Source organism: Radiomyces spectabilis (genome assembly GCF_025331425.1).
Source record: "Radiomyces spectabilis strain NRRL 2753 chromosome Unknown BYT42scaffold_4, whole genome shotgun sequence".
Classification (NCBI taxonomy): domain Eukaryota; kingdom Fungi; phylum Mucoromycota; class Mucoromycetes; order Mucorales; family Radiomycetaceae; genus Radiomyces; species Radiomyces spectabilis.
In genome coordinates, this window is record NW_026251929.1 from 2289768 (window position 1) to 2315548 (window position 25781).

The 25781-nt window shown below is 43.3% G+C and overlaps 10 protein-coding genes across 10 annotated transcripts; 3 read left to right on the forward strand and 7 right to left on the reverse strand.

Annotated features, from left to right (window-relative positions):
• Positions 1 to 1840: 1840 nt before the first annotated feature.
• Positions 1841 to 3008, forward strand: BYT42DRAFT_564446 (uncharacterized protein). Its single transcript, XM_051567734.1, is given in 2 exon segments — positions 1841 to 1857; positions 1877 to 3008. The coding sequence occupies 1 exon segment, from the start codon at positions 1990 to 1992 to the stop codon at positions 2701 to 2703; it is 714 nt and encodes a 237-aa protein (XP_051425713.1). The 5' UTR covers positions 1841 to 1857; positions 1877 to 1989; the 3' UTR covers positions 2704 to 3008.
• A 410-nt stretch (positions 3009 to 3418) lies between these two features.
• Positions 3419 to 4460, forward strand: BYT42DRAFT_493395 (adenylate kinase-domain-containing protein; the record flags this gene model as incomplete). The annotated part of the gene is made up of 4 exons (XM_051564209.1): positions 3419 to 3496; positions 3559 to 3765; positions 3847 to 3985; positions 4063 to 4460. The coding sequence occupies 4 exons, from the start codon at positions 3419 to 3421 to the stop codon at positions 4458 to 4460; spliced, it is 822 nt and encodes a 273-aa protein (XP_051425714.1).
• A 1646-nt stretch (positions 4461 to 6106) lies between these two features.
• BYT42DRAFT_564450 (uncharacterized protein) lies at positions 6107 to 8001 on the reverse strand. Its single transcript, XM_051567735.1, has 4 exons — positions 7784 to 8001; positions 7694 to 7720; positions 6644 to 7603; positions 6107 to 6579 (listed from the first exon to the last, which is right to left on the reverse strand). Exons 3-4 carry the CDS (start codon positions 7541 to 7543, stop codon positions 6415 to 6417), a joined length of 1065 nt encoding a protein of 354 aa, XP_051425715.1. The 5' UTR covers positions 7544 to 7603; positions 7694 to 7720; positions 7784 to 8001; the 3' UTR covers positions 6107 to 6414.
• BYT42DRAFT_512909 (peptidase M18) lies at positions 8002 to 10166 on the reverse strand. The gene is made up of 10 exons (XM_051565173.1): positions 10135 to 10166; positions 10054 to 10078; positions 9921 to 10000; positions 9453 to 9857; positions 9336 to 9391; positions 9174 to 9271; positions 8664 to 9109; positions 8522 to 8593; positions 8286 to 8453; positions 8002 to 8208 (listed from the first exon to the last, which is right to left on the reverse strand). The coding sequence occupies exons 1-10, from the start codon at positions 10135 to 10137 to the stop codon at positions 8158 to 8160; spliced, it is 1404 nt and encodes a 467-aa protein (XP_051425716.1). The 5' UTR covers positions 10138 to 10166; the 3' UTR covers positions 8002 to 8157.
• A 142-nt stretch (positions 10167 to 10308) lies between these two features.
• BYT42DRAFT_283666 (S-adenosyl-L-methionine-dependent methyltransferase) lies at positions 10309 to 11936 on the reverse strand. The gene is made up of 5 exons (XM_051562848.1): positions 11832 to 11936; positions 11039 to 11776; positions 10847 to 10978; positions 10741 to 10787; positions 10309 to 10683 (listed from the first exon to the last, which is right to left on the reverse strand). Exons 1-5 carry the CDS (start codon positions 11875 to 11877, stop codon positions 10483 to 10485), a joined length of 1164 nt encoding a protein of 387 aa, XP_051425717.1. The 5' UTR covers positions 11878 to 11936; the 3' UTR covers positions 10309 to 10482.
• Positions 11937 to 12140: 204 nt separating this feature from the next.
• On the reverse strand, positions 12141 to 13921 carry BYT42DRAFT_564458 (uncharacterized protein). The gene is made up of 4 exons (XM_051567736.1): positions 13478 to 13921; positions 13374 to 13421; positions 13242 to 13309; positions 12141 to 13182 (listed from the first exon to the last, which is right to left on the reverse strand). The coding sequence occupies exons 1-4, from the start codon at positions 13746 to 13748 to the stop codon at positions 12220 to 12222; spliced, it is 1350 nt and encodes a 449-aa protein (XP_051425718.1). The 5' UTR covers positions 13749 to 13921; the 3' UTR covers positions 12141 to 12219.
• Positions 13922 to 14174: 253 nt separating this feature from the next.
• On the reverse strand, positions 14175 to 16868 carry BYT42DRAFT_564459 (mitochondrial carrier domain-containing protein). The gene is made up of 3 exons (XM_051567737.1): positions 15431 to 16868; positions 15230 to 15364; positions 14175 to 15060 (listed from the first exon to the last, which is right to left on the reverse strand). The coding sequence occupies exons 1-3, from the start codon at positions 16622 to 16624 to the stop codon at positions 14386 to 14388; spliced, it is 2004 nt and encodes a 667-aa protein (XP_051425719.1). The 5' UTR covers positions 16625 to 16868; the 3' UTR covers positions 14175 to 14385.
• A 1667-nt stretch (positions 16869 to 18535) lies between these two features.
• Positions 18536 to 19470, forward strand: BYT42DRAFT_612684 (uncharacterized protein; the record flags this gene model as incomplete). The annotated part of the gene is made up of 4 exons (XM_051571656.1): positions 18536 to 18656; positions 18719 to 18877; positions 18933 to 19114; positions 19171 to 19470. The coding sequence occupies 4 exons, from the start codon at positions 18536 to 18538 to the stop codon at positions 19468 to 19470; spliced, it is 762 nt and encodes a 253-aa protein (XP_051425720.1).
• A 220-nt stretch (positions 19471 to 19690) lies between these two features.
• BYT42DRAFT_283860 (transmembrane protein 167 precursor) lies at positions 19691 to 20382 on the reverse strand. The gene is made up of 5 exons (XM_051562850.1): positions 20286 to 20382; positions 20112 to 20221; positions 19922 to 20047; positions 19763 to 19855; positions 19691 to 19703 (listed from the first exon to the last, which is right to left on the reverse strand). Exons 1-3 carry the CDS (start codon positions 20286 to 20288, stop codon positions 19945 to 19947), a joined length of 216 nt encoding a protein of 71 aa, XP_051425721.1. The 5' UTR covers positions 20289 to 20382; the 3' UTR covers positions 19691 to 19703; positions 19763 to 19855; positions 19922 to 19944.
• A 305-nt stretch (positions 20383 to 20687) lies between these two features.
• Positions 20688 to 21834, reverse strand: BYT42DRAFT_564470 (phospholipid methyltransferase-domain-containing protein). Its single transcript, XM_051567738.1, has 6 exons — positions 21687 to 21834; positions 21511 to 21616; positions 21299 to 21444; positions 21116 to 21227; positions 20974 to 21048; positions 20688 to 20916 (listed from the first exon to the last, which is right to left on the reverse strand). Exons 1-6 carry the CDS (start codon positions 21778 to 21780, stop codon positions 20868 to 20870), a joined length of 582 nt encoding a protein of 193 aa, XP_051425722.1. The 5' UTR covers positions 21781 to 21834; the 3' UTR covers positions 20688 to 20867.
• Positions 21835 to 25781: the final 3947 nt, after the last annotated feature.

Sequence of the window (25781 nt, forward strand, 5' to 3'; positions counted from 1 at the left end):
TGTACATAGGGCATGTTCCTTTCCCAAGCTATCAACGATACCGCTGCCGCAGATACAGCAGATACACTTGATATGCGTACACTTGACGCACTTGAAACTCTTTCATCGTGCTCCGTTGGTTTATTCCTGTTACTTTATTGTTTTATTCGTTCATTTTTTATTTTTCTCCTTCTCACTTGATTCCCTTGGCAAAACGACAACCGAAAACTGTCAAGGCACCGATATTCATCGAAGACCATGAAGGAAGCCTTTCTGCAATTCGTTATTCAGTACAACATCAACATCGAATGCCTTTGCAAAGCCAATCCCACTATTATTGTCTCCTAATGCCCAAAACATCAGTCTGCCATGGGGCAAGGCGGGTCAAGTCTAGACTACAGGGCAAACAAGATGATAGCGGAAAGCAGGCTGCCAGTTGCTTTCACGGACAGCAATAAAACAAGGCAAGAGACCAGGTTCAGCGCTGTAAAACAGGGGCAGAGCAAGAGTTGGATTTCTTTATGTTGTGCTTTCATAAAATACTGTATTGTCTTTAGTTCATTCCATTCTCGTTGCAAGTACTCGATGGCCAGGAGGCCATCTTGAGAACCATTTTCATGCATTGGGGAACAACCATCAATCAGTAATGACGTAATGTTGTTTGAGAAACATCTTGCCGATCTCATGGATCCTGCCAATGTCTGCACCAACTGCTTTGGAAATACAGCATAAAGACAAAGGATGTTTTTGGAATAAAGGGCAACCTTAATCTTCAGGAAAACCAAGCATCCACTTGCCACAAGCAATCAACTGCCGCCATATGTCCCGATCGGCTGTACTTTTTACAGCACACAAAACAAACCAATCAGGATATTGTTGTCAGTAACATGCTCATATGGTAAGCCAAACAAAAGAACTTTAAAATACTCTGACATTATTAGATCCACCTTTCTCTAATTACGAATTTTTAATCACGACCACAACATGCCCCGAAAACTGACCGAAGATAAGCTTAACAGCTTCAAAGTGCATCTTTTGAATGGCAAAAGTCTGAAGAAAACCGCCGCTGCCTTGCGCTTGTCTGTCAGTGTCGTGTCGAAGCATGCGAAACAGCTACTCCCTGATCGCACTAATGCTGTTACTGGGCGGCCGTCAATTTTTTCCAAGACTACTGCCGCCTCTGTTCGTAGAAAAGTCCTCGCAGGGGAACTCAAGACCGCTGTTGAGGTGCACAAGTACTGCCTTGATCTCAGTATTGAATGCCGCTACTCGTCTGTCCGTGATCTGATGAAGGGGCTAGGGCTCGAGTCCCGCACCAAGCCGAAGAAATCTCTTCTTTGAGATGGTCTTGAATAACGTTTTGCAAGGCAATGAATACAATTGCAACTTTACTGACGATCAAAGTTATGCAAACGCGATGGAGCATCTCAAGTCGAATCACCAGCAGCATTTGTTGCGCGTTTGGAAGGCTTTTTCATTGAATACAGTAAGCGATATAACATCGGTACAATTTGAGGTACCTATCCCATGCTTCTCAAACCAGCTCAAGCCACCGTCAACAAACCGGGAAAACAAGCAAAGGTGATCGATCGCGCTCTGGACTACAACAGAAGGTTCAAGCGACGATGCTCACTCGGAGAGCCACTGTTAGCTTTGATAGCAAAGCTATCCTCATTCAAGTCTCAAGTATCTGCGTCGTTAAGTGAATGAGAACAAACTTTATCATCAAGCTTCGCGGAGAACCAATCGGTCGAATGGATTGGAGAGCTTGTCTTGCTACAGGCATCGGTTCGTCGTGGACTTTCAGAAGCGCGGTCTCCCTCAATGCTCATACTTTTCTGGTCCTTTCACGTGAACTTTTCATCTTTTTTTTTTCTTCCTATGACTTACCTTTAACTTCTTCAGCTCTATTTTTTTTTCTTTCCTTTTTTTCGGTTGCTTTGTATATTCCATCTTCAAGCGCCTTCTTTTTTTTTTCTCACTTGCCTCGCCTTTCTTCCAGCCTTTTTAATGCAAAGACACAGGGATAACCTATACCTGTGCACAAAGTATGACGCTCATATCAATGCCGAGATATGTTCCTCATTAGCGCCATCAAATACCACTTCGTGTACAAAGGCCAAAGACGGCACCATGGTCACTTTACGTGCGCAGCAGCAAGAAGTGGATGCGGGAGTGGACGAGCGAACAATAGACGAAACCCAGTTATACCAAGATGCTCGGTACAACTCTGATCTTGGAACATTCTGGCGTATATACTCTTTCTCCGAGCTGTCAAAAAACGATAAGTTCAAGCCTGTGTCCGAGCTGGCCAGCATGAATCTGGTTGTTGCAAGAATGCTGGCTATGGATGACCCAATGACGCAGTATGTCCAAAAATGCCAGATGCATACCTGTACGGCATACTGCATGCCGGAGGGTCAGCAGTTCTGTCGCTTTGGGATCGCTCCTTGCGAAGAGGTATACTGTGATAACGGTCGCTATTTTTACGAACGCGGAGGGGAAGATGCCATGATCAACCCGTATAACCCATTTCTCCTCCGCCTGGTTCAAAGCAACATGGACATCCATCTAACAGTGGTCCCCGGTCATTGTACTATCTCTGCAATACCTTACAAAGGCGGGCTCTTCCTTTGTAGTGACTTTGGACTCTGTAAGCGATCGGCAGAGCAAAGTCCAGCATTTTCGTCGAAAAAGGTTATTTTGAAGTCTTCCTCTCACTGACCAACAGACAAACGAGAAGTAACGCGGTCAGAGCGGCAACTAGAACATACCGCGAGCTGATCGAACTGTACGTCGTATCTTTTTGCCGTCGCACATCGTTCACGCCACCAGTTCTAGCAAACGCTCAGCAGATTGCATTGTATCAGGGGAAGCAGATATATACCGCATACATCAATAATATCAAAGACCGATTTGGACAGCATTTGCGACAATTGGTAAATCTGCGTCTCGATGTCAAAAACCAGCGTAACTTTCTCATTAACAATATGACCATGCCCATTTTTAAATAAAATATTGAACTCCTATTAAATGTAAAGGCTCGAAGTGAAGATGACTTTTTGAAAAAGGAATGTCGCTTTGACGGAAGAAAATCATAATTATTGCATTTCAACAGCAAGCGACGAAGTTTCTGGAAAATACGACGTAGACTTATGAGCGCGAATTTTATTTTGACCAAACGGCATTTATTTTGATTGGCCAGCGACATCAATTTGAACTATCTGCCACATTGCTTGTTAAAAAAGCGCTGGCGCAAGTTTTTTTTTTGCAAGGGAAAAAAAAAGGCCGCTTTACTCGCGGATCTAATTCTTCTTTCCTTTTTCCTTTTACTCTTTTTTTCTTTCTCTTTTTTTTTCTTCTTACTTTCCCCAACCTGAGTGGCATGCAGCGCGTATTATCGTCGGTAACTGTCGCTGGGAAGCCGATGATGTCGGTCATGGTCCGATCACGGTCATTTCACGATTATTCGAGCCATGAGATTCAGCCTTTGCGTGTGCTGCTACTTGGAAGTCCGGTATGACCAAATACTGAAAATTTTTATCGCAATTTTTCTCACGCTGTGCCACTTTTTGGAAGGGTTCCGGGAAAGGCACGCAATCAGAACGACTAAAAAAGAACTTTGGCGTGTCTCACTTGTCAAGCGGTGATATACTTCGTAAGAATATTAAGCATCACACCAAATGTGGACAAATTGCCGCAGAATATGTAGCCAAGGGCAAATTAGTACCGGATAACCTGTTGGTGAATCTCGTCAATACCGAACTGTCCCAGATGAATAATCATGTACGAGGATTTTTTTTTTTTTTTTAAAAAACCCATTAGTTGACCGCAACGTGAAAATGTGTCTAACTCTATTCTGTTTAGAATTGGCTTTTGGATGGATTCCCACGAACGCAACCTCAGGCTGAAGCCCTTGATAAGATGCTCAACAAATTGATGCAACCGCTGAATCTAGTAATCAATTTGGAAGTTCCTGAGGAAGTGATTTTGGAACGAATCATGGGTAAATGCGGGAATACACTGAAAGCGTGGAAAAAGGACATGCCGTTTCTTATACTTTTTGTGTTTTTATTGTAACAGATCGATGGGTGCATATTCCTTCCGGTCGTGTCTACAACTTGTCCTACAATCCACCTCGTGTTCCGGGCTTGGATGACCTGACAGGTGAGCCACTTTCGAAACGACCTGATGACTCTCCTGAGGTGTTCCATGTACGAATGCAACAACATAAAGCCATGACAGCACCACTGTTGAATCACTACCGCACCATTGCAGTGACTGTGTGTGGAAACACAAGCGACGAAATTTACCCGCAAATTGAGCGTGAGATTGTCAACCGATTGGGCGTTTTGCCCAGTAATCTTGTGATACCCTATGTATCATCCTTATCCGCTAAACGTTCCGGGAAAATTCGTCGTAAACAACAGAATCTGCATTGGAAAGACAAAAAACTCATGGAAGCAACAGCAGGCCAGTAAAGAAATGCCCATCCTTCATGAAACGATCAATTGTATATTTGACTATCCCCTTTTCTTCCTTCTCGCTATATTCATCTTCCTCCATTCATTCTCGCTTTCCCATCCTGTTCCATCTTATTCATCAAAGTGTAATGGCGTCATGAGGTTGATTTCATGGAAAATCGTTTTTTTTTAACGTCATTCTATCCTTGAATCCTCAAAAAAAAACAATACAAAATAATATAATGGTAATTTGATCGATACACAGTGGTTTGCTCGGCACATTGGCTTACAGATTTAAGAACGACATTTTGCATGGCGGTGGGTTAGAATGGGCTTCCCAAATTAAGGTTCAAATTTTTGGCAATGTTCTGTGATTCTTCCAACCAACTAACGTGCCGTGCTAAAGCACGTAATCCCGAGGAAGTCATTCCCGAAACAACGTTACGTAGAATTTTTCTCTGGTTAGTGTGAGAAAATTTTTAATGTTGGCTCAAAATTATATGCTTTCCGGCACGTAAGATGACGTGCCAGCATGAATGGTGTAACCACAGAGTGTTAAAGCAGTGCATGGCAATGGCCATACATGTATCAATTATCCAAAAACGTCGTACGTAACCTGGTTCCGCTCCCACGTTGACGTGACATAGACTTTATAGTGCGTTACTATTTCGTCTTATGCAGTCCCAAAGTCTTTTACAGCTGCTTTGCAGATGGCCAAGTTTTTTCTCGATTACATAGGAAGTTTGGATACTGTATGAAAAGCCGGCCTTCACTCATCCAACATGTTACAGCACACTGTTTGAATGTTTGCATTCAACTCTGCGAAAACAGACCTAAATAATCGTCTCAACTGACGTCCAAGGTAAAAACATTGAGGACTATCTGGTGTCATCCTCATATGCTTTGATGCTGTTCCATAGAATGTGCATATAGAGAAACGACTTCCAAATATGGCAAAAGGACTGTCGTTGTGAAGATCGATCGGTGACTCCTGTGGCTGTCAACTATTTTCTACCTACTCTGCACATCGCTTCTTCACCTTTCGTTGTGCACTTTCTCGCCTTCTGATGCTCGATTTATTACTCTCGATGTTCAGACGCTCATACATTGATTCTCGTTGGGTCACCTAACTAGCAATGATCTTCACTTCATCCACCGAATCTTAGTATAGTTATTCCGCAGTAAAAATACCCTTGAAACTGATTCCAATAACACAGTGAATAACATATCTAGTCTGACCTTTTCGACAATCCAAGTTGTTTCTTTATCTTTATCTCGATTGACCTTTCGACTAGGGCACAACAAGTGCTTGACTCTGAGATTTTTCCTTTTCCTTTCGATTATCAACAAAGGTTGTGCATGATCTGTTTATATGCCGAAATTAGTATCTCTGGTGCCCACGCAGCTATTATAACTGATCTTGCAATTTCCCAAAGCCGTTCAATACCATAACTTCGTTGATGTCCAAAAAAAAGTGGAAGAACTTAGAGAAATTTAAACTTTTTTCATGCAATTTTTGTCAATTTAAACGTTGCTAAACTCCTCTCACTCTCTATTTTACAGTGAAAGATTCATGCAGAATGATATGGCATTATATTATAATCTCTACTCAATATTAATCTTATCATATCATTAAACCGATGTTCCGTAGAATACGAAACATAGTTCTTTTGCGGATGTGTATTTACTAGCTTCAAAAATTTTGGGAATAGGTCGATGGGTCTATGTGAATCATTCGAAAACCATTACTATGAGGGATGATTTCAACAGAAATTCAGTAGAGTACAGAATGAATAAAAGTATGATATTATGGGAAGAGAGTTTACAGGATTTTAGAAAAAGGAAATATTGCGTTAAAATGGGAGAAATACATAATAAGGGGAATGATGTGCGTTAAAGAATGTTCAGCTACGATATAGCAGAGTGAAACTGACCGGTCATACGTGAATATGAAAATGAAAAAAATACAGTGCTAAAATGTGGAGGCCGTTCTCGATGAAACAGTTTCACCGGATTGAGTAATGCGTCGATTGGGATCGATCAACTCCCGTAACTGTTCAGGATCCTCGATATCACCCACAGACGACATCATTAAAATACAAGGGAGACAACATCCAGAACAGCAAACAAGCAAAGACTGGAAGGAAGAAGTAAAGAAATGAGAAGACCAATATCATATTCATCAGAAACGGATCTCTTACCAGGACAATAAAGACAGGCACAAAAACATGGGACATGGAAATATACCAATAACCGTCCAATCGTCGAGCAATCAGTCCAACCAATGCATAAAAGAGTGCACCCACGATAACAAAGGCAATAAAACCGAGCATAACGGTAGTCTTGCCTTGCTGAGCAATTTCAGGTTGCGGCAATCGTGAAAAGTAGCGGTAGCTAAGGAATAATTGGACGGCATACTTCACACCAACGAGATATAGAGGGATGAACACAACGGCCCATGAACAGGTGATGATTTGATCCACACGTAATGCGATGAGGATGAAAAGCACGACTCGTAATACCAGCAGCCAGAATTGCTTGAAGAATAAGGTACACAGGTGCTTGATAAGATGCTCCTGATGAATCTGGGCCAACACTGTGCATGCAACGGCGAACTCGATGAGAGAAAGCACAAAATGAAGTCCCTCCAACACGAAATACGGAATAAATACAACTGCAGCGGACCACTGTACACGGTTCTGCAGCTTGAGCACGATGAAAATTTGGAACAAGATGATGAGGAATAGGTACACAGTGTAAATAGTTCGACGAAGCACTCGCATACGTCGTTTGGTCATTTTACGTGCAGCTCGCTTATTCTCGTCGTCGTCATCGCCCGCATCATCCTCCTCGTCGAGCTCGTCGTCGTCTTTGGAACTAAACAATTGTCGCAGTGCTCCAAAAAACATAACAACGTCGATGATCCACAAAGGAATCCAGACCACGGCCCAATCCCACTGAACGATACCGTCCACTTTGACAGTCAGGAACGCAAAGAAAATAATACCCAGTGCAAATACCAAGGCTATCATCATGAAAAACGTGCACAACATGGACTCAATTTCGGGATCGAAGAGAGGACTGGCCATGGTGCCCATCATTTGTAATCCAAGTTCACCATATCGATCGTATACGCGCCGTTTTTGTTCATCGCTGAGCACCTAGAAAATTGTGCAAATATTAGCGTCAGAAACCGGTTGTAAGATCACTTCCTCGCGCAGCTGTCCTCATCGCATTCGACTGTATCTTACTTCATAAGCGTGACTGATATCTTTGAACTGTAAATATAACAGCAGTTAGCCGACATGGTCGTCATTGGGAAATTACATATTTGGGGTCACCTGTTCAGCGCTGTCCGGATTCTTGTCTGGATGGTACCGCAGCGCCAAGCGACGATAAGCCTAACGTCAAGGATTGCATGAGCTCATGCAAGTTAATAGATTTATAAAGCTGTGGCTTGCCTTTTTTATCTCTTCTGGAGTCGCTGTTTTCTGTATCCCCAGAACATCATACAAAGCAGTGGTATTTCGGTCCATGGGCAGTAATGCAAGTATGAAAAAGCACACTTGAAAAATTGTTTTTTTTTGATTTTTTCTTTTTGTTCATGTCAGGAAAAATTGGATCTCCGTAAAAGATGGATTCTACCCAGATCAAACCTCCCCTTCTTCAGCCCCTCTCTCAAAATCCCTATAGTTGCTCCTACTATTCACATACTCTAATCTACAAAAATTCTTTTTTCCAAAGCTGGGAATTCTTCAAAGAACACCTATAACACACAAGCATTGCAATGGTGAGTCTAAGCAATCTACGTCATCCACTGATAAAACGCGTTCAATGTCGTACCTTGAACAGATTAATAGCATGAGGGACATCATCCGTTCCACCAACTTCGCGAATCGAATGCATGCTGAGCTGGGGGTTACCAATATCCACTGTACGGAGCCCAAGCTTAGCACTCAACATGGGGCCGATGGTGGATCCACAAGACGAATCATTGCGAACGACGAATTCCTATTCATTGACAGTCAACACTGTCTGTTCCAATATACAACCGTAGCAACGAATGCGTTTCGTTTTACCTGAATAGGGATGTTGTGTTTCTTGGCTAATTCTTTGAGTACCAGACTCGTCATGGCTGTCGTGGCATAACGCTATATTAAGTGATTCATTAGAGTCCGATTATCCGACCGTGTCACGCGTGACGACGGAATGCAGGCCTACCTGATTTGCGTTCACCTTGATCACGGTGCCTTTATGCATTTCAGGGCGATGGTTCTCTTCGTGCTTGTCCGCATAATTGGGATGAATAGCATGAGCCATGTCGGCGCTGACCAAAATACTCTTGTGCATGGCCTCCTCGAAAGCCGTAGCCGAGACCTTCTCGTCTCCCAACTCTGTGGCAACCAAACGTTGCAACGTGGAGGGCAAAAGGTTGGAATCAGCACCATGAGCCGTCAAACTTCCAATTTCTTCATTATCGAACAAAGCCACCAAGCGAATGTTGGTGTCATTCGCAATATCCTGAGCTTCAACAAGAGCCTTGATCGAACAGAAGGACATTTCAAGGTTGTCAAGACGAGGCGAGAAGATAAATTCGTTGCACGCACCGCCAATGGTAGACTTTTGAGTATCGTAAAGTGCCAATTCGAAATCACGAATCTGCCGAGCTAAAAAACCAATCGTCAGCATATGCGTCCAGACAAGGATCTGACAGCCAAAAAGATCACTTACGCTTAACCTTCATCTCATCGGCAAGGACATGAACCAGCAATGGATGGTGCAATGCCTCTGCTTCCGAGTCGCCAGCCTTGTCGAATCCATTCAATGCCCTGTGAGTATCAATACATTGAGTACTTGTCGTTTCCAATGATGCATCATCACAGAATGCCTTACGATTTGGTGGCAGTAGCCAAAATGGGCGCCAATTGCGTTTCTTTGTTAAAGTTGAACTGGGTAAAAAACACGTCAGCGCAATGCCTGATCCGTCATATGATGGACTTGGTCACTTACGCCATCGTTCGCTGTACGATCCAAATGAATGGCGAGCGTAGGGATACGCAACAAAGGACGATCCACTTTGACCAAAGTGTGCTTGAAGGTACCATCTTCTTGCTCGACCAAGACACGACCAGCGACACTGAGATCTCTGTCAAACCAGGTATGCCAGATACCACCACCATACAATTGCACGCCAACTTCGAGATATCCGGATTTTTCTTTCTTGGAAATAGGCTTCAGTTTCAGGCAGGGTGAATCGGTGTGGGCACCGAGAATAGAAAAACCATTCCCAGGCTTATACGCTCCACCGACGGTAAAACCAACGATGGAGGAGCCATTGCGAGTAAAGAAGTATTTGCCATTACGCTCAATGGTGCCGTTCCAGCTATCACGTTCTTTGATTTCCTTGAAGCCAGCCTATACGATTTTTGTCCAAGATTTAGAACCAATGTTTCCACTTGAACTTGAAAGAACGCTTACCTTGCGCAATCGCTCAGCAGCTTCGTGCGTGGCATGGAAGGGAGAAGGGGACGCGTTTACGAAATCGAGGAATTCACGAGCTAAATCAACATGTGAGTGGTCGTGTCGGTCGACCGCACAAAACGGAATCTACCTTCTTCAGGAACGCTAGGATTAAACTATTCAAATACAATTAGATCAAGCATAAGTATTATAGTGAGACAGATATTCCTACCATTGCAGGAATGAAGATAGTGAAAGAGAATGGAACACAGGCGATAATGATTTTTCACACGCAAAAATGTCTGACTGCAACGCCGGGGTTACATTTTCCCGGCTGTACGTTGCTTTGTGCCACATAGAATACATGCCAAATAAATGTAAAGCCTTGGCTCCCCATCGTTGACAACTAACAGGAGCGTTGCGGTTAGTTCATGATTAGGAATCACATTTTAAGATCTAGATAAAGAGCTCTTCGATAGCCAAGAAATCAAATTCAATTCCCTCAATTGACCATGAACTCTATTCTCTGTATGTTATACATTGATATTTAGTTCCTTTTTTTCTCCTCGATCTAGTGAATTCATGCCATTTTTTGCAGTATGTACAAATAAACATCATAACCGCCAATGCCAATGGGTATAATAGCCTGTGTATGCCACATTGCTACACACCAAGGATAAGCGAGAACACGGTTCATCAACTTTTGCCCTTGCGTCACCACCAATGCTTTCCCACCAACGCGCAGTACGTTTCCCATTTGACGTACAAATTTTGGATACAACTGTAAATTACCATGAGTACCTAACATCAACTTTTGGTCTTCAAAAAATATCTTTACCTTTTGAATCTGCGCATACGTGCTCTCCCGCAAACCCCACGGCCAGTCTAATCAGGAAGGGTTGAGCGATCCATTCTGTCCATCAAAATGAGCTCCCACTACGTACCTGATACAACAGTGTCAATGCAACCATCTCGGAAATGTAATCGTCGGCCATCGCCCAGCATAAGCTCGACATTTTTCAAATTTGCATGTTCCATGTTTCCTTTGGCCTTCATACACAACGTCTTTGGATGGACTGTGAAAATATAATGTCAAACAAAGATGTAAAAACTGGTATCCATTCCCCTGAAATTACCTTCACTACCGATCCACAAAGTATTTGGATATTTTGAAGCACCTTCTATAGGGATGGTCCCTGTGCCGCAACACATATCAAGAATTAGTTGTCCGGGTTTTGGGTCGGCCAGCCTTGTAAGACAATGAGCAATGCACGGATTCAAGCTTGTTCTTCCAAGGTGAACGCGATTGCGATATTTTGGATCCGGTACAGGAACGTTCAATCCCATGAGCAAAGTAGGCTCGCATTCTGAAGAGGGCTTTGCTGCGTCAACGTCAGTCTCTGACCGGAACCATATCCCCACAACATCCACATTATACTGAGTCAGATTGACTTTCCAGTCGGCATAGTGTTCACTGAAAGCATATCCAATCCAACCAGCCAATTCTTGCGATTTTCCACTATGCTTTAATTGTCCCTTGTAGAATGTAGCTCGGAAAGAGGGTGTAGACGGGAGATCAAGTATGGCCAACGCTGAGGCCCATGGTGTTGATCTGGTCGCATTGGCAACGAATTCGTAGGTCTCGTCGGTGTTGGCAAAAGTCGACGCAGGAATTTTGGATTCAGAGAGAATAAGAGTGACCTTGTCTACGCTGAGAAATCGCGACGTTTTCAATGCTTCAATCAAAGCCTCGAGATTGACGGCACTGCATCGCAAATGGACTCGGCCAGTTTTAGGTGGAGCATCGAATGAATTGTTGGTGCATTGTCCGGCAAGCCCTTCTTTAATATCATCCACAGCCACAAATTCCAAGCCTAACATTTGCCGTTTAAATATCATTGTAAATCTTTCATCGCTCACATTGTTTACCTTCAGGTACGTGGAATAAAACGTTTACCGAGATGAGATCTGACATGATCAGTTCAGATCGACTTTGTTGATTCCTTTCAGTGTCAGAAAAAAAGTAGCTTAATCTGAAAAGGTAAAAAAATTGTGACTCCCAAATCGGGGCGATCAAGGTTATGCTTCAAAGTGCCCGCATTGCCTGAACTTGTGCTCCGCGTTTCCTTGACTTGCTATCTTACATTACCTTGACTTGTGAAAAGCCTTCCACAACTTACGCGAAGTAAAAATCAGCTGTGTTGTCCGCATTTATTCGACGTAAACCGAAGACAGAATAAAAAAAAAAAAAGAAGAGATTTTATTCAAGAACAAAAGGATTGAAGAACGATTAAATACGCTTTGATTGACTATATTCCTAGTCCTGATTCACCGGATACATCTTTTCCAACGTCTGCTCAAGGTGCTGGTCATGTGATAAAGAGGTGCAGGTTGCCTTTTTCTTCATTTCTTCGCAGAGCACATCGATATCGAATTCCTCGTAGCGAGGATGCTCCATTAGCTTTTCCCATGTCTTTGTTATTGAAGGTGGCTCCTCAGCTTTGTTCGCGGATGCTTGATTGCATTCGGTCGATGGCTGAACTTGTTTGCTGTCCAAAGGCGTGGATTGAATGTCCTTGAAGGTGCTGTTGTTCAGGGCATAGTCATTGAATTGATTCCAGTTATCGTCAAAGACCAGCGGCACCGGTGTTTCGGTATATATGGAATTGGCTAGCGGATCGCCATAATTGAGGAGAGCCTCTGGTTTGTTATCGTAATTGATCTCAGCCCCCGAATGAACCAAACCACTGGTACCAAGCAACTGATCTGCGTCGTATGCAAACGCATTCAAAGCATTGGTACTGTCGCGATCAAAGCCCAGTAACTCTGCAGAGAAACCGGTAGAGAACGATGATGTTGACCCAGCACGGTAGGTTTCGGGTGTGTCGCTTTTGGACGAATTCGGGCTGTCGTGTGTATAGTAAGGAGACGAAAACGAGTCGGAATCTGGAGATGAAAATAGTGGTTCGACGGAAGATTTCATTAATTTCTGCGGACGCACATTGGTCTGATCGACGAGTTCACCGAGCTTCGACAAAGGGAAATCAAAAGAAGCCGCGGCTCCATTGAGAATGGCATTTTCAGCCTGCAGTCGTTTGATAACGTCTTTAAGTTTTTCGTTCTCCTTTTTCAGTTGTTCGGACGGCGGTTCGGATGCTCGTTTCTCCAGTTCTTTTATCCGGTCTTCCAGCTCCTTCACTCGATTCTCCCTACGCTCACGAAACGCTCGTTGAGCTGCTCGGTTTTGAGCTTTACGTTTGGATTTTGGATCATCCGCAACCTATGGATGGACATAAATATGAGAGCACACACTGCGAGGGCAAACCAACATGATCTTACCTCTGTTTCCTTTTCAACCAATGGCTTTCTGCCAGGTTTTCTGGATTTATATGCTAAAGAGTTTTTCTCTGTTTCGTATATCTCATAATGTCACTATCAGTCAATTCTTGAAATGCAATGGCAGAAACTCACCTTTACTAGAGGTTGTTCCGTTATCGCTCGATGCACTGCCACTGTCAGCTAAAGAAGGTCGTAAGTATGGGTCTGCTGATTCGTTGTACTGAGTTCTGGCTTACGAGAATCTTTTGTAAAGTCGCCATTGTCTAGTGAATCGTACTTCCGTTTCTCAATTTCATGCAGAGAGACGGCACTCTGAGAATCGTTTGAAGGAGGCACGCCGGCTGACTTTGCCGCAGTCAATGCTGAAAGCAACAGCGCTTGAACGTCAGGATTATCTTTCTGTTGCCAGATACCACCGGTATCGCCACTTCGTAAGGTGGCTAGTATATGATCTAAAGCGGTATTTCCTTCCATAGTGATATTGTGTTCAAAGCGCACAAATTGCATTCAGTGTCAATGACTCCTGCGGGTGTTGATATGATCTGAAACGCAAGTCACACAAAAATGAACCAATCGCATTAGTGAGACCAACCATATAAAAGATGACCTGCTGTCCAAAAACAAATGCTGCCTCTGAACTAGAATTACGAAAACCCTCTAGTCTGCTTTTCACGGAAATCCCCGTTTGAAAAAAAAAAAAATCAAACAAAGCAGCTCATTAAAATACCATAAAAATAAGATTTTTAGTTTGCATGTCAGGAAAGATGCACTTTCTACAATACAGACTGACAGTTATTTGATCTGTGTCTCTGTATAGCGCCAAAGTGATCTATTGGCCATTTTTCTCTTGAGCAGACGTGCCGCAGAGCTGCTGCGGATTAAAAATTGACAGCCATTAGGAAATGATTGTACCTTGATGAGTTGGAAGTTCAATGCAACAGTTAAAATACGTCTAGTAGGAAATGCAGGCTCTTCTAAAACTTTGTTTTCGTTCTTTTTTTGAGTATACTAATTAGAGTGAGGATAAGAAAGGAACAAAAACGGACAAAACACAAGAAAAATGGAATGAAGAAAGGAAAAATTAGAATAGAAGAAAAAAAAATAAACACAACACAAAAAAACAGTGAAAGAAACGATGACAAGTTTATGCGGCCTTGGAGGGGGCAGCGGGAGGTTGGTATACACCGAATCGATAATCCAAATCCAATAACATTTTCAGACCATTTCTTGATCGCAGAGCGCCAATGTCTTTCATTTCTTCGGTTTCTTGCTTGACTTGACCCGAGTGTTTAGGAGTCGATCCAGGGAGAGGGAAAGCTTGATGCAAAAGTTCATAGACCGTCAAGGTCACACCAAATTGAGGAGACGATCGGAAGATTCTGGCTGGACCACCCTTGAAGAAGGCTCGGAAACCTTCTTCGTGCCAGATCTTGCGAGCAGCGTCGGTAATACCGTTGTAAGTGGTTTGGCCCTTGCGAGCTTCGACCTGAAGACGTGTCTTGATCACATCCGCAGGAGTGGTAAAGTAAGCAGCGGGCATACCGGCAATCGCACCAGCCATCAAAAGCTCTGAAATAGCAAGTTTGTGATCGGGACCTTCCTTGAACAAATCCTTCTTCAAGTGGGCATACGCAGGGAAGTAGATGGCCGAGAAAGGAACGTCTCTCAAAAGACATGCACTCACACCCTTGTACAAGCCAACAATACCGAGATTTTTCACAATCCAGATAGCCGATCGACGAGGTACACCCGTGTTCTTGGCTTGTTCACCTTGAATCTGAAGACGAATCTTGACAATTTCCAAAGGATTGGTGAAGATCTATTTTAAGCAACCAATCATCCAGCTAAATTAGTTCACCGTCGATCGAAAATACGAAAGTGGCCCATCGATCGCATGGATCCACCCTGAGATAGACACCATCAGCGATCGACATCCGGCCTGAAACCGGTTGCCCATAGCAACAGTGAGAGAGAAAACAAAAACTTACCACTTGCGAACCGCCTGCGGCTGCACCGCCAACCATTTCTTGCCAAAACTTGATCTCGCCCGTCTCCTTGTTGATAAATTTACCGCGAACAAAATCGTTTACCGTAAGCTTGATCGCTTTCTCAGGAGCCACGCCCTAGTAAGCCGCAAGGTGAATCCACCGTACACAGAATCACATCATCATACAACTGTCTGTACTTACCACCAGCTGAGGACCCAAGCCACGGTATAAACCGAGGAAACCCTCGTTTTTCAAAACTTTCTTGAAACAGTCCAAGCTGTTCTTGTATAACAATTCTCCTACCACCTTGGAACGCTGGTTTTGCATACGGGTCTTGACCAGATCGATAGGATACACTGCGGTAGCGCCTACAGCACCGGCAATGGAACCCAAAGTAAACGCATACATGTTCTCTACGACACTCCACAAAAAGCCCGTCTTCTTGGGCGCAATATCGTGAGGCACTTCAGGCAACTGAGCAGGGGCTCTCCAGCGAGGGTCCAAAATTTTGCCAAAATCGTCCAAAGAAAGTCGTCCCGAAGCGTTATCAACGCCAGCAAAATGGAAAATGATATCGGCTTCCATGGGCGTAAACAAGGTGTAACGGCTGGTTTGAGCAGCCTGCATGAGGAAATCGGCCTTGGTAATGGTCTTTTCGGGGTTGTTTTCGATGGCACGACGGATCACGAGTTCGACCATATCAATGTTGCGGATGACGTTGTGGAACGCAACCACGTTGGAGAAACTGATATTGGTGCCGCTGCCAGCGTACAGGTTGCAAAGGGTAGGAAGGTGATCGATAACATGGTCGGACAGCTTGTGTTTGGCAATATCCAAAATGATACGCTTGAAATCTTCTGGTTCAATATAACCTGATTGATTCTTATCGTAGTGCTTGAATTCCTGACGAAGACGCTCGCCTTGCAGACCCTTGAGCAGCTGGGTGAACTCCTCATAGGTCAACTCGTGATGACCTTCCTTGTTACCAATGTACAATTTTAACCAGTCACAGTCGAAATCGAATGGAACAGCGTCTCCTGGCAAGTTGCTGGACAGCACACTTTTGAACTGGTCAAAAGTGATCTTCCCGGTCCCCTTGACGTCGAACACTCGAAACGCGATCTCATACTCCGCATCAGGTTTAGAAAGAAGATTCTGAAAGATGACGAAATCGTTGAACGAAATGAGACCTTTGGCCGACTTGTTGGCAACCTTGTACAAGAGCCCAAACTGTTCTCGTTGAATCTTCTTAAAGTCTTCCCCGGGAGCCACAGCGGCCAAGAAGTCGTCCTTGGTCATGAACTTATCCTCGTCCTTGGTAACGGAAGCATGCTTTTGAAATAGTTGGCGATACATATCGGAGATGGCAATGTTTCCTTCGGTTAAGGACGCCATGGTGAAGTGGGAGGATCGGGTAAAGAAAGAGAAAGAGAACGACGAAAGAGAAGAAGGAACAGGTGGAGAAAAAAGAGAATCCCCAGGGGGACTGCTGGTAGGTGGAGAGAGCCGGAGATGTCGGAAGAACAGGATAGGATGAATGCCCAATCAAACTCAGTTTCCGTTAGTTGCACCGCCCCTGTCAATTACATCGATTTTTTTTTTTTTTTTTGTTTCTGTCCTTCTTTTTTCATTTTCCTTTCGGTCAGCAGCACGATGACTCCGCAATGAAAATTAAACTGAAAAAATAAACCACGTGAATTTCCTTGGTAACTGAACCTCTGCTACGCTTATTTATATGTTCACAGTTCGGCAGACTGGCAAGTGCACCCACGGATGAAGGAGCGTAGATCTGCAATTTGTTACACCAAAGAAATCTAATAACTGATAAACCATTTTTTGCGTGGATTTCTTACTCATTATCTCTCCATGAACAATGCGGTGTTTTAATAGGATCACACCAATGACTAACAACTTCCATCGCGTGAAAGGAAATCCTGAATCCGTCCTTTCCCGCTGACTACAAGAATAATCTTATCTACGATGATAACTCCATGGTTATTGTTACATTCGGTAACCCATTTTTATCACCAAGTTTTACTTCGTCTTCTTTACTATTCTACGTGGTATCCATCACCCTTTATTGATGTGTTTTCTGCCACATCTCATCCCACTTTTTCATTTTCGGAGTAAAGCGTATGATCATCGTCTGATCCCCGGGAAAAATCAAGGGAAAAATCAAGGATTTCTCAAGATCGAACAGGTGAACACAAGGAAAACTTTGTTTTTTTCACCCATATACAGCAAAAAGTCTCAGTGGACGACGATATTTGCACTTGCTCTTTGACGCTTGCAACTATTTCAGTTCTATCCTCTTTGCATTACTACAAAAACAATGACAACGGATTCGGAAAGCTGTTCAGAAGGGTGAACTCCGGTTTCATCCCATCTTTCACGGCAGTCACCAGCGATTACTTCTTGGCCAACCCAAATGGGCAACCAATTACTGCACTATCACGTTTTGTGCTTTGAGTATAATTCTCAGTTTTTAGACATCATGTGCCGGTATATCTTATGCGTATTCAGGGCAGTTTCGGTATGCATGGATTGGGAACAATTGGGAAAACAAAAGAGTGCCAAGCGGGGAAATTACAAAGTCAAAATTGCATCACATGCATTTTATCCCACCTTCCATATCAGGTTAATTGAGTGTGCTTTCATATGTTTGCTGGATTTCATTTGAGCCACGCCTAGCAGGCACATCTTGGCGATCGCTGCTAAAGAACTGCCGTTGCCGAGGTTTCTCCACTTTTTTTTTTCGCCACGTAAGGACAATGGCAAATGTTTCAGGTGAAACCTGTGTTCCTCGGAATATGATCCACTGCGTAATCAATGGTATAGTTATGATGCATTATCAAGGTTCCTTTCTTGATTGAGAGTAAAGTCATAAGCCGGGTCTCTCGGATAAGTATCCATTTTTCTCATACTGAGATAAGTTGCAAAGGGCCCTTTCAAGCGACCACAGTTCTATGAGTTATCAACGAAGCTACCCCCAAACATATACAGGGGGCGACTCTATTGAAAAAAAGCCATAATCCGGAAATCGCGAACTAGCGTATCGTATCCAGTGCAGCAGGGTGGTAGAGTGCCTTGTTTTTTTTTTGATGATTTGAAAATTCATTGTATGCAGGTGCATTTCTAAGCCACCAACGCTTATATCCAATAAGAATGACCGTTTTAGCAGCCAATCACTGTTCGTCTACCGAAAGAATTGGTGCCCAGCCGAACGGATAACACAGCACACCCATAAGCAGCGCTTAGGTCTTCACCACTGCCAACATTCAAAGGAGTACACACCCATTATTCAAGATGGACGACGATTTTCCCTCCGTAATAAACAAACGAATAATTTCCGTTATTGTCAAAGAAACTGGCTTTCAGGCAATACAACCCGCCGCTCTCGAAGCGTTGGAGGATCTTTTCGGCTCCTGTAAGTCCCAGATTCACGTCCATTGGTAGCGATCGAAACCGCTCACCGTCTTTTTGATTCAGATTTACAGAAACTTTTATATAATACACACTCATACGCCACCCTTGCCAACCACTCCAAACCTAATTATCACGATATCACTCGAGCGCTGGAAGAATTAGGAGTACAAAACAGCGACTTCCAAGCATACCTTGACAAATATTTAGCCGCACCATCACTCGGTAATGCCAACTTTGGGCTCACGTCCAATGTGAATTGAAGCTGACCTATTATTAGACGCAAGCAGGAAACCTATCAAAACAGAGAAATCGCAGATATCGACCGTAGAGAAGATACCAGAATTCTTACCTTCAGACGATGATGAAGAGGATTCCGCTGACGAAAAGGAAGGCATTCCTTCTTATGTACCACAGCATTTCCCACGATTCCCTAGCAGACATTCCTTCAGACAAACTCCTGTAAGCTTACGAAACTTAGGCAAGATTAAAGTAGCGGTATTCACTATGTTCCTTAGGTTTATATACAACGACCTGATGATCCGCAAAAAGTGCGAGAGCTCAACTCTCAACAATCACGCACCGTCGAAGAAAACCTCAAACGACTCATGGCCGCGGAAAATAAGATCGCTTTCAAGTCTAGCACAGAATCTGTAGATTCACCAAGCTTGATGATGCCTATCGTGAACTATGAAGTCGCCATGCAACGAAGGAAACGAGTGAAACAAGTGGATTTCGCAAGTTACAGTCGCAAAACATCAGAATCACCTATTGCTACAAATGATATGAAAGAACAGGCGAAACGCCAAAAAGTATAAATGTAAATATGCAACCATCTGTTTTAGGGTGACTTGACTAATGATGGGAACAATCATGAGGGATGGGTCGTCTAGAAATATTTTTATGCATAAGAGATACGATCTCATAATTCGGGATGAAAACGGCACACATGAGATGAAGTGTTGCTTACAAGGCGTTTGTTTACTGGACAATGTGGAATACGATGATCAGTTTCTTGGCGAGATTATTGTCAGGCCAAAATGAGGAAACCCTATTCGGCACAGATTGGTGTGAGCTCAGTCTCCAATCCAGAAATGCCACATTTTTCACCTGAAATATTGACAATGTTGTTGCTATGTCTAGCAGCATCGACACAATCGAAAGACACTATAAATAACCAAACTCATGATTGTTGATAATCTGCTAAATTGAAGCGAAAAAATGAGCGGATACATTATATTATAACATGCGTTTATAGCCTTTTTTTACAGCAACAACACAATAATAAAGCACTAGGAAATCATGATCTTGACACCCATGATGATACAGGCAAGGGATACGTATGGACTCAGCCGTTCCCCTATACGCGCTGCTTTCCAGAATAAACCCAATACGCTAAATAATCGAGTTTAGTTTGGTCTCACCAGGTGAAAAATAGATTTGCTTTCAATCGGCTTACCCAGTTTTGTTACCATCGAGCAGTGATGGCGCTTGTGCTCTAACATATGTACAAGTGCAAATGAGTAGCAGGATAATCAGTAACAGCGATTCAAAGTTGAAGATAGCCGACTATTAGGATAATATTGGGTTAATCCACTTCATCAATGTGCAATTTCGTATTCAGAGTTCTTACCATTGCTTCTCACTTGGGAAAGAGTTCACGCAACCAACCGTTTCTCCCAAACGAAGGACTTGTGCTGACATTTAAATGTCCGATTGTTCCAGACAGACTTCATGCTTGCGTGTGACAAGCAAGTCCTTGATCAGCTTTTTTTTTTTCGCAGAGAATGGAGCCCACTATGTTTCTTTGGTTTTTTTTTATCTTTGAAGACGCATAAGGCATGCTACAGACAAGTTAGAATTTATTCATTAGAGCTTACTCAAAAGCTGTTCTTTACTTATAAGAGAGGATCGTTTCGTCACACCTTTTATCTACATATATAATGGCAAGAATATAAGCCATGAACGATTTTTATAACAAAACAGCGGCCAATATGTTTGTGCAGTATGCATGAACCAAAGCTAAACAAGAATAATCGCATTGAATTCTTTTTAATCAATTTCACAGAGTCCAAGTGGCCTATGCCCAGTCGAATAATCTGATAGAGCTCGGGCAACCACGACTGTAATAACGCATCACCAAAACACTATTGAACCCCTTTCTGCGAATACATCTAGTTTGCTTTTTATTTATGAATACATGTGAGGGAAGCATTTATTGCTTCTTTGAATCTCTCTTGGAATAGATCATGGCGGTGAAGGGTCTAGAAGATTCCATTCAGTTAGTTAAGAGCACCATCATTATAAAATTCAGTACTTACTCCTCATAACGCAAAGCAATTTTGTACAAAATGAAGACAACATTGGTGAGGAAGAGACCTGCAGGGCTGCCGTACCTAATTGAAAAAGATGCAATATCAGCGCGATCGTATCAAAAGTTGCGTATTTATCACAATCACGTACCATAAGGCAGTTGCAAGGAAGCTGAGAGTGGAACCAATGTACATTGGGTTGTCGCACACATTGAAAGGGAAGCCAGTAACTCTGTGGTCCATCAAGATACCGAAGTAATCACCTAATACGAGTTTCTGCCATCAGCCCCGGTGTGTCGGCCATCAAAAAAGTTGCATAGTCCATTTCCCTTACCCAAGTACGTGCCCGTGACACCCAAGGCCCACATTGAAGATAATACCAACACATTTCCGGTCAAGAACAAAGCCGCCGCAAGGAGCTGAGCGGGAGCGGACAAGAGCAAAGCACTGGTTGGCTGGTGTTCTAACGCGGTCTTGTACCTGCAAATACACACCGTGAGCAGTGGTTCCACTGGAACAGCATGCCTTTCCAATGTCGTTACTTACAAGTAATCACGAATAATACCGAGGGAGAAAATGGTGATTGCTAATCCGTAGCATCCAAGTCGAGGATTACCGCCAGCAAGTTTGGTAAGGATTTTGCTACGATATTCTAAGGACAATTTGCTTGAATACTTTGCTGGCTACCGTACGCTTTATACACATATCATCCCGGTCCTTACCTGATCTCGCCGCTATATTCCAAAAGATAGGATTGAATAGGATACTCGCAAGCGAAATATACAAAGAAGGTTGACTCGCGTCGATATACGTCATGATCGGTAAAAGCGGAAAGAGTTTGGTCCTTACGGCTCAAACCCCAAGAAAAACCCAGCTATTTCAAGCCCGTAATTCATGGCGGAACTTGAAAAAGATCTCATCTCTGGAATACAAACGACGACTTGCCGGCGAATTGAATGGGGGCATCACAAAGATGCCCGAATAAACCAATAAAAAATAGTTGGGGTGCATGGATAATATGGAAGAAGGTGTTTGAATTGTCTGCATTGCGGCCATCAGGAACCGACAATCACATGCTTTAGAGCTGGGCCCTGGTATTGCCCTTTCCATTACATCACGCTTGCCAAAATGTTGTAATCCCGATAAATTTGTTGACTTCCCTAATGTCTTTTTCATCTTTCAGTTCATTTTCTCGGCAAATGAAGAAATAAATAATTGCAAGGAAGCAGAAATCATGACTTGGTCCTTTATTGCTAGGAGTGAGGTGGATCTTCCCATATTACTTTGGCCTTGCAGAATACCTGTGTAATTCCAATGGGGAAATTCGCTGAAACTGACGACTTTTGTTCATCAAAAAGAAGAGGCCATCCTCATGAGGATGACTTCTATTTCCGATAAAGTGTATAATACGAGTTGAAAGATAGTTTAACGAGCCATGCATTACGTCTGTAATAAAGTTATGTGCACCTATGTATCCGATCAGCCACACAAGAACACTTGAATAAAGACATCCCGCTCGATCTCTCTCTTAACAGTATCTGAGACCTACTTCATGCAGCTATTTCATGTGATGAGGCTCCACTCTCTTATCAAAGGATAAATATGACATGAAGCGATGAGAAAAGACACATGGCGTTTTTTCCTTCTTCGTTATTGGACAATAAAGCTTTTAGATACAGTACGAGGAATCGCCTCTTTTTCCATGTCTATAAAATACGACGCATCTCCCATCCATTTTATTTCCTTTTCATCGCACATCTATTTCTTTTTCTTGCGCAAGACCATCCATCCATCGCGCCATACATTTTTTTATTGCTTATTGTTATCAATATTTGCTCAAATCACCCATCCTGTACGTATACTCATGATGACCACAACTGTGATATCAAAACGACTAAACCTCTACATATAGCTTGCGCGCCGAAAACCTTTTTTTTTTTTTTTTGGTGGCCAACAAAGAAACTTTTTTTTTGAAAGGTAATTTATTTGTGCTCAAGTGTCCTTTCTTTTTGAATGTTATGCCGAATCACTCACTTGCTTTGTGTGCTTCTTACTGTATATTCAAAATAACTGACGAACAAAGCCCATGCCTGGCGGTGTGTGGTGGCGGCTCCCGCAATGCAGTGACAACAGTTTTTTGTAAGTGAAAACAAAAGAGTAAGTAAAGCATAAAGAAACAAAAACACAACCTTACCAGCTTTGCGCCTTTTGTCCGCACATGTACCTACAGAACTGAGAGGACAAAAGATATCTCGGAGGCGTCTTCAGAAGGTTCAACAATGACGCTAACCTGATTCGTCAAGTTGGCTTGACCGAGTATAAGCAAAAAGCTACTTTGCTACATACAAATCGGCTCATCTAAGAGATCAAACGTTGAACAAATAATTCGTGCAACTGCAACATCACCCAATATGATGGTCAAGGCGAGATATTCTTGCAGCGCAAGCGTGATTTTTCATGTTATACAGTCAATTGTTTGGTTACTGTATTTCACTTGATACCTCAACGTGACATCATTTTGCACCTAAATAAATCGCCAACAGCGTTTTAAATAATCAAGTACTGCAGCCAATGGCAGGAATCATGTCGCCAGATATTTCGAGGGCTAATGAAAGATAATGGATGCCGCTGTTCCAGGAGGATATGTTCCATTATTATGAATGGTATCCACTTTTTAGTGTCATTTCCCTGTAATCAAAAATGAAAGATTGGATAAACCAAAACTTTTTTTTCCTATCTGATTGCCATTTTTCTCCCACCAATCGCACTTTCGTTTGGTCATTTACAATAGGTTGTCTGTTTCGATACTTGTCCCAAACACTGGTAAGAATGCGAGACAAATCCTTTGAAATGACCTTTAGGTCACACTGTTGCAGACTGTAAATTCCCTTGGACAAATAGTCTTCCTGCAAAAACCGATGGCGCTTAATTTTACTCTTTGCCACTGCCCAGGATGTCTTTTGTAAAGGCATTATAAAGCTTTATGTTTTTTTCTTTATCCAATATCGCAAACGAAAGGAACGTTAGTATAAGTTGATCGAATTGCATGCACATTTATTTGAAAAAGAAATTGAGAGAAATATATAATAAGAGAGAAAAGGAGAGGTCTATGAATGAATACGGCGTTTTTCAAAGAATGAATTTACAGGTCATCTTCATCGGACCAGACTTCTTCACCGCGCTTTCTGCGTTCCATGCGCTCCTTCTTCTTCTTACGGAGTTCACGAGAAGACAGCTTCTCCTTCTTCTTGGTAGCCTTGATGGTGTTACCTTGGGCATCGACCTGGTCTTCTTGTTCCTTCTCTTCGATAACAGTGGTACCGTTACCAGTAACCCAGTTGTGGCCAGAGGGAGTCAATTCACCGTTGTCGACCTTCCAGACTTCGTTACACAGTGCTTCACTGAATTCACGGTTGTGAGTAACAATGACAACACCGCCACCGTATTCTCGAATAGCCGTTGCAAGTGCACCAAGAGATTCGCGATCCAAGTAATTGGTAGGTTCGTCAAGAACCAACATGTGAGGCTTGTTCCACATGGCGGCACCGATAACGAGCTTGACCTTTTGACCACCGGAGAGACCACGGATACGAGAGTGAGTAGCAAACTCGGGTTCCAGACCAACTTCGCTCAAGTGCTTTTCGATTTCCTTGGCAGTAAGGGGACGGTTGAGACCGAGCTTGTGAGCTTCCTGTGCGTCGACTTCAGCGATCTTCTTGCCGAAACCCATTTCTTCCAAACGGGAACGAGGAATCCAGGTATTATCGACGGAAGACTTGCCAACCCAACGGACTTCGTATTCGTAGGACTGCTTGAGCTTACGACGGCCAACGAGTTCTTCAACCACACGCTTCTCGCCTTCAATGACAAAGACTTGGTTCATCTGCTTCTCTTCGGCTTCGGTGACAACACGATCGACTTTCTCGAGTTCTTCACGGTCTTCACCAGTAGCGTAACGCCATTGGATGTATTCGTTAGGAGTGCTGTCCAAATGCTTCTCAATATGGTGGAAAGCATGCTGAGCAACGTAAGCGATACGCAAGTTGGGATGCTTCCAGACAGTACCACTGGTAGGTTCGAGTTCACCAGTCAACAACTTGATCAAGGTCGATTTACCGGCACCGTTGGGACCAATGACGGCGACACGGGAGGCCAAAGCACACTGCATGGTAATCTTCTTCAACTGCTGACGAGAGCTACCGGGATATTGGAAATCGACGTCTTTCATCTTGAGAATAGCACGTTCCTTGGTCTTGATACCTTCCAAATAACCGGGCTCGGGGAACTTGAAAGTCATCTGAGCGGCATCCAAAGAGTAGTACGACTGGGCACGGGGAACCTTCTTGACGAATTCGGACAGATTACCCTTGTAACGCTTCAACTTGTAGTTGCCTTCGTAATGGATAATATCGGAGCAGACGTGATCCAAGAAACCAGAGTCGTGGGACACAATGATGGAGGTAACCGATTTCAAGCCCAGCAGATAGTTCTCTAACCAGGCGACATTCACGACATCCAAATGGTTAGTAGGTTCGTCAAGCAACAAGATATCGGCGTTCATCAACATGGCACGAGCAAGAGCAAGCTTCATCTTCCAGCCACCAGACAAGGAACCAATGGTTTGGTAATTGACCATGTCTTCGCTGAAACCGTATTCACGCAAGATCTTGGCAATTTCACTCTTGTCCTTGGCTTCAACACCGGCGGAGGCAGCAATGAAATCGACCAAACCAGTATCGGCTTCGGAACCATCGATGTCGTGTTCGACATACACAGTCTTCAAAACCGAGCGAGGAGGGAAACCTTCGACCTGTTCG